The sequence below is a fragment of the Myodes glareolus genome, chromosome 15 (assembly GCF_982192425.1).
Source record: "Myodes glareolus chromosome 15, mMyoGla1.1, whole genome shotgun sequence".
NCBI classification, from domain to species: domain Eukaryota; kingdom Metazoa; phylum Chordata; class Mammalia; order Rodentia; family Cricetidae; genus Myodes; species Myodes glareolus.
The window spans coordinates 54,549,484-54,561,832 of record NC_142040.1 but is presented as its reverse complement, the minus strand read 5'-3'; the positions used below and the strand labels follow the sequence as shown (position 1 = coordinate 54,561,832).

The 12,349-nt window shown below is 46.4% G+C and overlaps 1 protein-coding gene across 10 annotated transcripts in view; it reads left to right on the top strand.

The window, feature by feature from the left end:
- The window catches only part of Pdzd2 (PDZ domain containing 2), a 363,977-nt gene that overhangs the window by 267,324 nt on the left and 84,304 nt on the right, over positions 1 to 12,349 (top strand). For 6 of the 10 annotated variants that reach the window (XM_087896955.1, XM_087896953.1, XM_087896954.1 and 3 more), the window contains 2 exons: positions 9,002 to 9,144; positions 12,041 to 12,173. The exons of 2 other annotated variants lie outside the window; for them this stretch is intronic. In XM_087896955.1, coding sequence (XP_087753081.1) covers positions 9,002 to 9,144; positions 12,041 to 12,173 — 276 coding nt within the window. The remainder of the gene's footprint in view (positions 1 to 9,001; positions 9,145 to 12,040; positions 12,174 to 12,349) is intronic. 2 more of the 10 variants (XM_085676615.2, XM_087896957.1) reach the window with 2 other exon arrangements.

Sequence of the window (12,349 nt, the reverse complement as noted above, 5' to 3'; positions counted from 1 at the left end):
TGTTTGGCAGGTTCTTCTTTTTTATAGACTTATTTATTCTAAGAAAATTTTGCATTAAAATAAATCCCAAGTCATGTTCCCACTCTGTGCTCTTAGCAGAGCCATAGGAAATACATCTCCTTTTAACAATTTTGTTTTGATTTTGGAAACAGGACTTGTTACCGACCTCTGGGTGGCCTGGTACTATATAGCTCGGGCTGGCCATGAACTTCTAACACCTGCCTCAGAGTCTCCAGTGCTAAGGTGACAGACACCCACCGTACCCGGCTGCAAATACTTTCCTTTTTAAAAAGGATATTCTCATGCATATCCGTGTGAGCCTGTGTGAGTTGCTGTGTATCACGTGCATGCAGGAGCCCTCAGAGGCCGGAAGAGGGTGTTGAGATCCCCTGTAGCTATGTGGGTGTTGGGAACCAAACCCAGTTCCTTTGTGAGAGTAGTAAGCATCCTTAACTGTTCAAAGATATCTTCTTTTAAAAATTGATATTATACCGGGCAGTGGTGGTTCACTTCTTTAATCCCAGCACTCAGGAGGCAGAGGCAAATGGATCTTTGAGTTTGAGGCCAGTCTGGTCTACAGAGCAAGTTGCAGGACTGTCAAGGCTATACAAAGAAAAAAACAAATAAAACTACTCAAAAAATAAACAAATAAATACTAATATTGGCATGTTAATTTAAAATTGTAACTCAAATAATACATATATAAACAGATTATTCTTTTTAAAATGAAAATCTTGGGCCTGTCTTCTAAAATACAAGTATAACCAAGTATATACACAAGCAATTTTAGAGATAAGTTCAGGGTGACTCTACAGAGCCAAGTCATTCAAGAAGACAGTTGCTTATGTCTGTTTACCTAGAATGTGTCTTTGTAAAATGCAAAAACGCATACATCCAGAGGCAGGTAGGTGGAACTTCTCCCCGGCCAGCCAGTTTGCCCATGACTACTGTGTATGTCTGTGGGTACAGCGAGGTATAATGTGTAACCCCAGGAATCATTATTTACCCTATACAGTGTCAGCCCTTTTCCTCTAATGTGGGGCCTCAGACAGGTACCCCAGAGTTGCATCTGCAGGAAAGGGTGGGCATCACCCGTGTGGCCACTGATGTGCACTGACCACGGACAGCCTGAAGAAGATCCTCTTAGGGAACCCCCAGTATCACTGGGGAGCCCATAATCCTTTGTAGTTCTCTCTCGAAAGCCCAGGTCTGAATCCACTCCTCTCTCCTCCTCCTACTTTACACCAACTGCCTGCAGTATGACCCCAGAGTAGACATTTCAGCTTCTGCCTGAGATTCAATGCAAGCCTTTCCTGAGCCATGAAATCCACCCCAGCATTCCAGTCTGGCTTGGTCTTAACCACGCTCGGGTGACCACTTGCTCTGGTTTGTCCGGGCCATCCCTGTTTGTCACTGAACAGACTAGGGATGCCCTCTTGGTAAAGTCTACTGAGATGCTGCCGTTCCTCCCTTCCATGATGTCCATCCCGCTGCCAAGTCCTGTCAGCACTGGTGTCTTTGCTGTCCTCACAGCCCCAGCTACGTTTTATCCCCCACTGCCAGAGCTCGTGAGTCAAATGTCGTCTCCTACCTACTACCCCTCGGCCACTCTCCTCCCCATCACCCACTGCATGTTTGAGAGACCTTTCTGAAGAGCAAACCAAGTTAGTTGCTCATTCTCACACATGTGCACATATACACCCACACTTGAACTATATAGTTAGCCCTTTGGGTGAGTCCATAGCAATGTCCAAATATATATCATTGGAGATATACACATATATCTACATACACACACACACACACACACACACATATATATACAAATAGTATAGCCAAGGCTCTTATTCTCTGATTCCATACTTAACTTTATGCCTCAGACTCCCTTGTCTTATGTGTGTGTGTACATATATATATACACATATATACACCCATACATATATACATACATAAGTATACATTACTAGATTTTATAATATAATTATATATTATATTACATATACTATAACATACATTATAATAGCTCGTGTGTTATAATATATTAATGATATTATTTATATATTATAAAATATATGATACAATATGACATTGCAGATTGTGTTATATAATACATAAAAATATAATGTATAAATATATAATATATTGCATATGAACATATATAGTTACTGGATTTTTAAAAATATGATAAAGGATTCACATATATATAGCCAACTGAAGAGGTGAGGTCCAAAGCCCCACCCTCAACACAAGTTTCTGTTCCCGTGGGAGCAGGTGCACCCGGTCCTAGGGCATGGGATGCAAGCAATCCCCAAGCCAGAGACACTTCAAGACCCGTACACAGGATCTTCACCTTGCACAGAGGCTTCATCTTGAAAGTGTGATCCTTTGTTGACTCAAACTTCCAACCCTCCCTGGAGGATTGGTGTGACTGGAAATTCCAAGCTCCTGGCATAGTAGTTTTCCTGCGGCCAGACCTGTGCTGTAACTATCCAGGGCTTCTTAGTGCACCTTGCCACCACCAATCTGGCTAGGATTTTCAGGGGAGGTGTTGGCTTTTGAGCCATAGTGGATGCTACACTCTCTGCCAGAAGTCTCTTCCTCCTTCCCCTGGCTCTTAGTTATGCCTTCCAGGGACATCAAGCATCCACACGTATCCCTGCAAGAGACCTCTGTGGCCTTCTGACAACCTGCTCATCAGACCACTGCACCCTGGGCTCCTGCATTGTTCCACCGCCCGCCCATTGGCACATGACAATTCACCATATTCCAGTGACCGTTTAGCTTGTGGTATTCCATGTTCCTATGTAATTCTGAAGGTCGGAGACCTCCTTCAGTTCTAGCTCAGGGCCGTGTACACAAAGTACTCTGTATATCCTGATGTAAGCAGAGGCCACTCGTTCATTCCTGGCCACCCAGACCCGAATAATCACACAGAAGCTATATTAATTACAACACTGTTTGGCCAATGTCTCGGGCGTATTTCTAGCTAGCTCTTACATCTTAAATTAACCCATTTCTACTATATTTTACCACGAAGGTCGTGGTTTGTTTCCTCTTGCTTCTTGAACAGCTACATGGCATCTGCCTCCTTTGGCAGCTACAGGGCGTCTTCTTGACTCTGCCTACTCTCTCTATATAACTCTGTTTGGATTTCCTGCCTGGCTTTGCTCTGCTAAGTCATTGGCTGAAACCAAGGGTAATAAAACATATTCATAGCATACAGAGGGGGATCCCACATCATCCTTATTAAAGAAGATGCCCAGGGGACACCAAGATAAGATGGAACCATGGTTTCTAACCCCAGTTCCACCTCTCTGTGACCTCCAAAGCTGCCTTGACTTTTCTCTGGGCTGTTTTCTTGCCTATACACTGAACATTATGGTCTGATGACTAAGGGACTTTAAGCCCTGACACATTGATCACACTTTTTTATTTCTTACTGATCATTCTAAATAAGAAGGGATAAGCAAATGGTCTCAGAATAGGTTTGCAGTGCGGGCCAAGACATTAACTGCAGTGAAATTCTGTTTCGATGATGTGTCTTTTCACATTTGGGGCAAAGATGCTGTTGTAAAAGGCTATTTTGGCTTCCAGTAGAAATGAGGCCGTTTAAATGCTTCATGCCGGCTCTCTAATGTGCCGCCCTGTTTTAGTAAATAAATCCCCATGCTGGCTTCAGCATGTGTGAACTCACACAGTGGTCGTGGGTCACAGGAAAGGCTAACACTCTGACATTAGTACAGAAGTCCATAGCAGCCTGTTTTTCATTGTTTGGCTTTTTTTCTCTCCATAAACTCACAGAGCCTCATTGCCCTTTAAGTCATTGTAATAGAAAACGAACAGCCAAGCCATCTGTCTAGACAGGGCCTGTCTTGGAATTCAGTTGCCTCTGCAGTTAGATCTGTGTCCATGTGCTGACTATTGGCAAACACACGGGTCTCCCTGCTGGAAGAACCTCTTAATGTTTATCTCAGTGGTGCCCAGAGAACCGTAGGATTGTGGATAAGCACTCTAGACGGGTTAATTCCTCTACACTTATGGAATACTGTTCTGTTCTTGGTTGCTAGCAATTCCATTTGGTAAGTGAGCTAGACCAGATCCCCGCCTCAGTGGCATTTACAGCGTAGAAGGGGCTATAAGCAATAAAGAAGCATATAAAATACCGGATAATGACAAAGTGCCATCAGTCAACTAAACCAAGGTGAAGAGGGAGATGGCAGGACATGTCACCCACTGGGATAGTTGATATCAGGTGTCACAAAGACAAGCTCCCTGAAGAGGTGGTATGTGAGCTGAGCTGTGTCATGGAAGAACAGCCTACAAGAAGGTCTCAGGAGAATCAGCAAAAGCAGCTGCCAACAGCAGGGGCAATAAGGTGTTCTAGGAACGAGAAAGGGCTCCAGGAGAGGACCCAGGTTAGACCGGCTAGCTTATAAAGATGTTCTGTGCAATCCAGAGGATGATCTATGATGACCGTAGTCCTTTTCACTGAGCAAGCCCATTTAAGTGCATAGCCAGCCCGAGTCAAAAAGTACATAGCAAATTAGATAGAGCGCTAACAAAGCATCGTTAAACTGCGAACTCGGAACATCCAGCAGAAATCACATGGGGAAGCCCCTGTAAGGCAGCCAGCTGGAGTTCCCAATAAATAAAATGCCGAGGAGATTAGTGGCCCCTCCAGTGAAGCTTCCAAGAAAAAGAACAAATGACAACATACAGAGATAACGTCATCAAATCTGGAGCTCACAGTGTCCCGCAGAAACGGACTGGGGACATTGAGACCCTTGGCTGGGGTCTTGACTGGACTTTGTCTTTGTGACTGAGCTTCTAATGGCTGACCTTCCAGCTTCCCCTCCCTACCGTAGGCAATTTTACCCCATGGATAGACAATGTTTTCTTTGGAATTGGTTTATCTTCTAGCTGTCCTCTGGGACACAGAGTTTTTACCCTTGTGCTGTTTTGCCTTCCCTGTTATGGTGTTAGGGTGGTCATCCCATCCCCAGACAAGGTGCCATGGAAGACACTCTGAGACGAACTTGGCTCTGAAATAGGGGGATACAAGCTCCTCAATAGGCTCAAACAACCCATGACAGTTTACCAATGTAAAGTGCCCTACGGAAGGCGGGTGCCCAACACAGTGTTGTTCCCAGGCCGTGGCTAGTTTAAGCCCTGGACGGGTATGAGCAGGGAGTGTCGTGACCTGGAATCCTGCAGAACAGATTAGTAAATGAAGAGACCTGAGGTGGGCTTCTCACTCCAGCCAAAGACGCTGGTGGCTTTGGGAAGAGGTGGGGAATGTGAGAAGGTAGGTATGGAAGTAGGCCCTACAGACCTCTCACGCGGTTCAGATGTGGGAAATGATGAAGATCACACATGGAGTGGCGCTGACATGTCCTCTGCATCTCAGGCAGGTGGATGGCCCTTTCCTCCTGAGCCAGGAAATCTAGGAGTAGGATGGGCGGAGTCTGGCTTTGACCCTGCTGAGGTCTGAATTAGATACCAGAGTGCAGCTGTAAGCAAGCAGTTGGAAACAGTATGATTTTTGTTTAAGGGCGCCTGTCCTGGAACTAGCTCTTATAGACCAGGATGACCTTGAACTCACAGAGATCCACCTGCCTCTGCCTCCTGAGTGCTGGGATTAAAGGCGTGTGCCACCACCACCTGGCAAAGAAGTCTGGTTTTATCTAGACTAGTTGAAGTGGTTTATAACTTGTGAACCATTTGTATTAGTGTGTGTGTGTGTGTGTGTGTGTGTGTGTGTGTGTGTGTGTAGGCACTTGAGCCACGGTATGCATGTGGAGGTCAGATGACCATCTCTGGGGAGGGAATCCTTGCCTCCTCTTTGCTTTGAGGCGGGATCTCTCTTGTCTCTGCACTGACTGACTACTCCGGGTTGACTGGCCCATGAGCCTCCAGCTGAGTCTCCTACTTCTGCCTCTCACCTCACCACAAGAGTGCCAGATTTGCACATGCATGCCTCCATGTCTGGTTTCTTAAACATGGGTTCCAGGGATCCAACACTGAGCTTACGTAGCAAGCCCTTTCACTTCCTGGGCCACCCCTTACCCTCTGGTGTGTTTTCATCTAGCTGTGTGCGTTGGGTTCAGGAGCTTATGGAGCACATGAGTGTTCTTTGTGAAACTGTCAGAGAACATGTTTAGGCCCCTATTCAATCTCTGTGGGCACAGATTCAAATGCTTGTTTTTTTAAATCATGGGTCCTACCTTTTAAAGCGTTTTAAAATGAAGAGGAACAAGTCTCATATTATCCGTTCTGTGAACCATACCGACATATTCTCTTAATGCAAGGACAAGCTAGAAGGAAGATGATGTGAACTAATAACGGGTAGATACATCTTTACTACTCTGGACTAAAACCAAATGAGTTTTCTTTTGAGTTCATTACTCCAGTAATGGATCCCATTCTCTTTGAAAGGAGAGCCACGGATTTCCTTGGCCTGGGGAGAAGGAACGGTGTCTTATCTGCTAGAACTCGGGGATGGGGAGTGGGGGAAGGAAAGCCACTGTTTCCTGAGCCCAGGAAGGCCGCTAAGAGGGCTGTTTGGATGTTGGCCTGGGAGACACAGCTGACCAGCATAGAAGCTGACCAGCGCCTCCTGAATCAGTTCTTCCCAGAGATGTGTGCTAGGACGTCGGGTCTCCTGGGTTGGAGCTATTGCAAGCTGCTACCTTGGCAGCTGCTCTGGTTCCCAAGGATGACTTTTGGAAACAGTGGGGCTGTGAGAGAGGTGAAGGCCAAAGAGGGTGTTTCTGAATGGAGAAGAGGAAGGTGTTCCAGAGGTCAGAGGCAGCACACTAAAACTGTGGCATTCAGAGCAAGGCGATTGGATGGGATGGGGCCCGTTGACAAGTTCATGAACTACTGCGGTAAGCCAGTGACTTCTGAAGTTGCATTTGGCCAGACAGGCTGCATTTGCCTGTGGTCAGTGGATGGAGGAGACAGCTGGCACCGCTGCGTGCTGCTGGAACGGCGGTGCCCCACCGAGCAGCACCGTACAGAAGTGTAGGGCCCACCAGGTCTCTGCCTGGCAATAATTTCCCCAGACGTTCCAACTGCTGCACATCAGTGGGTGTTCAACATCTGGGTCTTTTACTATTCATGCAGTCTCTTTTCGGTTTCTGACAGTGTGTATTTCAGGTTTTCTAAATGCTTCACATTCTTTCTGTTTTGTGAGCAGGTCTCGTGAGCAGGTTGCCTGGGGGGAGGGGGGGTTTGAGAGCTTTGTTTGTACAGGATGCTAGTGACTCCATCAAACCCCTTCATGATAGATTACAAAGGCAGATGCTGGGGAATGTGCTGTGACTCATGCCATGACACTAGTGATGATAATAATAATAATAATAATAATAATAATAATACAGAGCTGAGCCTAAAGTTTAAGAAATACTTTTAAAGGTGTTTATTGGTCTAGAGAGGTTGTGCAGTGGTTAAGAAGACTATAGTTCAGTTTCCAGAACCCATATCATGCAATTTACAACTGCCTGTCACTCCAAGTCCAGGGCATTTGATGCCTTCTTCTGGTCTCTGTGGGCACTCACATAGATGTGCACACAGACAGACAAACAGACAGACACACAGACACACACACACACACACACACATAACACACCAACGCTTTTAATCTCTTTTTAAGATTTTATGATTTAATTTCTCTGAATATTTGCAATCTCTCAAAGAACGTAAACATTTTGTAGGGAGCATGTTCACACCCTTAGCACGAAGCGGGAATTCCAGCAAAGAATAAACCGAAGCTAAAAGGCACTAAGCAACAAGAGGGCTTAAGGTATCAGCCTTGGATAAAGGACAGATTTTGATAAGGGTTCAAGCATGCTGTCATGATTAAGTAGCACGCAAATCAATGCCATCACCTGCCCTATTGACCAACACTCGGTATTAAATTCATGAATTTTCTGCCTGGGTTTCTCATGTATGTGTTCTAAGGAAGCATAAGCTTCAATTTGATTTGTTCTGACAGAGTTGGTTGTTTTTACATGATTGGTTAAGTGATTTCTGATCTGATCATGAAAAATCCAAAATACTCTTAAAATCCAAAAGTTCCTGCGATAGCATTAAGCGAGCAGTTTCACCTGTGATCTTTGTGATGGGTCACACAGATGACAGCTCTGACTGGAGATACTGAATGATATTACCTTTAGTCTATATAAGGCAGATAGGAAACAAAGGAATTTCGTGTTTAACCTTGGACTCCAACCCCAAATGTCTCATTATGCATGTGTAAATATTCCAAAATGCAAAGCAGTCTGAAGGCCTTTTGGTCCCATGCATCTCTGATGAGGGGTGGTCACCAAGGAGTATATGGCTCCCTGCCAACATCTGTCATGCATCTGTCTGCTCAGTCTTACCAGTTTCCATGGGTGTTTCATTGAACACCGTATAACAAACCTTGAAAAATTAGTAATGATTCTCACCGTAGAGGCAAGGAACATTATTTATGTATTGGATGGCAGGGAATCCTGTAAATTACGTGAGGTTTCCTGGTACCCAAGCCTGAGCTGAGCTTCTGCCCTCTCACCTTCCTGCATGTCTTGGCAGCTATACCAAAGTAAAAGGATCGCAGAGTAAACCAGGGCTTGTAGACACGGTGGCACCTACATCCCAAGTGATAGGATGTGTAGTATCAGAGCCGCCAGTAACTGGGATGGCTACTTAACCAGTTCACTGAAACTAAAAATTCAATATGTGGCTGTCACCACACATTTTCAAACACTCCATGGCCGCATATGGACCGTGACTCCCTACAGAATGACACAGACAGAATATTTCCGTTATTCTAGAAAGTTCTATGGGACACTGACAGCCAGACTTTGGGGGCGAGTCAGCGGAGACCTTTTCTTCTGGACTGACTTGTACTGTCTGGTGACAAGTGATAGATGCTTGGCCTGATGTGACAGGGCCACTTCCCATGTCAGGGCTATGTGTCTGTCAACGTCCTTCACGCGTGCTCACTTTTTCTTCCAAGGAGGAAGTTGGCCGGATATGGAAGATGGAGCTGCTCAAAGAATCAGATGGGCTGGGAATTCAGGTTAGTGGAGGCCGAGGATCAAAGCGCTCACCTCACGCTATCGTTGTCACCCAAGTGAAGGAAGGAGGTGCCGCTCACAGGTGACTAGTAACTCTCCCCCATCCCTCTGTCTCTTTTCTCCCTCTTCCCCCTTTCCTCTGGTGCTGGGTGCCTTTCGCTTGACCAAAGCTCTGGTAATTACAGTTCGTAAAGATCCGTGGGAGCCCAGGAGGGAAATGGACAAGAGCGCTCTAACCAAACACATCTCTGAGCATAGGAAGCGGCTCGTTAGGGAGGGTACTTTGGGATATTCTAAACCGTGGAGCAGATTTGATTTCTCTGCACTCCCTTTTAGATTACTGCTCAGCCTAACCCTTGGAATGCTGGCAGTCACTGTAGTAACGTGGTGATTTATCAAGAAAATGCCCCTGAAGTCCCATGAGTCTATGATTGACTCAGGAAAGCGGTACTGGCTCAAAATGTGGTCACCATGCAAATGTGCCAGATCTGTCAGAGTTACACACACACACACACACACACACACACACACACACACACACACACGCGTGCACGCATGTGCTTGCACTCACATGTCTCTATTGCACACGAGACACGAGGAAGGGGATAAAGAAATGTGAATCTTCCACGTCTAACTTAAAAGGTATTTAAAAGTGTACTTTTTGATCTGAACAAATTGTGTGATGTATGAGAGGAACAGTATTTAGCTGGAGCGCATATGAAAACTGTTATCTGAGTGTGAGGGCCATAGTCATCCTCAGATGTCAAGCATGGTCTTCGCCCTGCTATGGCTTCCATTCATGTGGGTGATCTACTGCTTCCAAGGCATGGTAGGCTCTGTGCATAGGTTGCCATGCCTACGCGGGTATACGGTAAGAACACAAGGAGAACTGCACTGATAAGAAGGTGACTAATGCCTTTTATCTAGTCTGGGATTTCTTCAGGCAAGCTAGCCGGATTCCAAGAGGGACGTGATGGGTCAGGTCCGTATCAGTGTTCCCAAGGCTGATCGGGGAACTCTGTCTCAAGGTGTAGCCGAAGGACCTAGAGTTGTTATACAGACTGAATCAGAAAACCAGCAGGCTCCTTCCTGCTCTTCAGCCTCACATATCAGGATGCTAAAAACTCCTCTAGCTGCCGATTCGCTACCGCTGTCAGTTATCCAAGTGACAGTGTTATTAAGAGATTAGGACCTCGGATGGTCTTAACCCAGATGAGCAGCATTAAGCTCCCTGAATGGCATTCCTGATATACCATAAGGAACTCTCAGCAGCTCGCTGTTTCCCCATTAGTGCTATGTCTTACGTTCTGGTTGATCTGGCAGGTTGGCCATTGGGAAATTCCTATGCTCAGAGAGAAGCTTTCTGTGGGAGATGCTCTTGTCGCTTTCCCATCGGGGGCTACGGCTAAATCAATCCCATCGCTTCCTTTTCCCTCTTAGCCTGGAGTGGTGTGTGTCTCTCTTCTCTGCCGTATATGACGCATCAGTGGGGCTTTCTAATTAGTAACAGGAGAGGAGAGAAATGGAATTAAAGGGCAAGATAAGGAGAGGAATGGGCTGGGATGTTTTGGTGATGTTGTGGATAAGTAAACCAGGACTGCTGAACTGTCTGCCAGGTTTTCCTCCTCCCATACGATCAGCCCCTAACCCATGCACCTCATTGAGATTCCCAGGTGTCTCTCCCTCGTGACTTTTCCATTCCCTCTCTTTCACTGTGCTGAATAACCAGTGCGGCCCTAAGCATTGCTCCACTTTAGGGATTTTTGAAGACAGAAGCCAGAGGCTGTTGGAAGTCCCTTGTGTCTTCTGTCTTTTATTAAAGCCTACACTCATAAAAAAAAAAAGAAAAAAAGAAAAAAAAAGATTACTATGTGTGCTGCAGAGGAAGGAGACAGCAAAGAGAGGTGCTGCTGAAGCCAGAAAGAGGGAGGTAAAGATGAGAGGGGAGATGTTAGATTCATTGGGAGAAAGCACAAAAGAGACCCGCAAGGGTGCAAGGCGTGTGCAGGTTTCCCGGCAGCACCTGGGTGGTGGTGGTGAACCTTGAAAGGAAGGTGGACCCCTAGACCATGGTCTCTACCTCACTGGATCTTCTGAGTGTTAGGTTCCTTTTCGGTCATGGGAATCCAGACCATCACCAGCTCAGTGGCATCCAAGGTAGAAGCCTGCCCAGTGTTCTAGAGCTGTGTGCACTAAGGGCCATGGCCTACCCTGAGGGGGCATTCCGGTGACAGCAGTCTCCTGTCAGCCGTGAGGAGGAAGCCCAGAGTGAGCCCCAGTTGAAGTGAAAAGGAACAGTGTTTACAACCACAGGAATGGGCCAAGTCTCAAACCTGTAACACAGGCAAACTCAACAGTTTATTGTGATCGGTCCTCCTGCTTCTGTAGTTTGTCTGTGGGGTCCCAGCGGGGAAATGAGCCATGAGAAACTTGATCTTCAAGGTTCTGTAGCTCTGCTGGTGAGGTAGGGAGGTACCGACATTCACATCAGCCTATGTAGCATCAGCCTCCGGTTTCCCAGGATTCCTGCCTCTGTCTGATGGAGGGCAATAGACCTGTGAAGGGCTTCAGGTAGGCTTAGCATGTCTTGGCACAGTCTATGCTCAGCTTAGCAATAGCCCCGAGCTGATGACAGAGAGGATTAGGGAAGGAATGACTTGACTCTCCCAAAACCCAAGGGTCTTAGTTGCTTTATCGCCATAATCATCCAGATGAGGCGTCATTGACCGCGATGTCAGATATGCTGAGCCTAAGAGCGAGTGGATTACTAAGAAACCATCAAGAATGCTGGAGATTTTCACTCCTTTCCCGGGAGTCTGGGTGCTAAAGTTAAAGCAATCCCACCCCAAACCGACTTTGGTTGCCGCTGCTTCCTCCTTCGACCCCATCTCAATTGTCCCGTCTCCTGAGTATGCCTAGTTCCTTCTCCGGCACAGAATGTCTTGACAAGGGGTTTTCTCCCCCCTCCATTTCCTCAGGGATGGCAGGCTGTCCTTGGGAGACGAGCTGCTGGTGATCAATGGTCACTTACTGGTCGGGCTCTCCCACGAGGAAGCTGTGGCCATTCTGCGCTCAGCCACTGGGATGGTCCAGCTGGTGGTGGCCAGCAAGGTAGGTAGCTTTTGTCATTCTTAGTTATTTGCAATGGTGGTATGAAGTTGGGTGTGAGCTTTTCCCAGGAGACACATGTGTGCATGCTTACAGCTTACCTCAGGCTACGCAGTCTCCTTGATTCCCAGAATAAGCACATGTGAAGGGCCTTAACTGAAGTATACTCAATTCTTTAA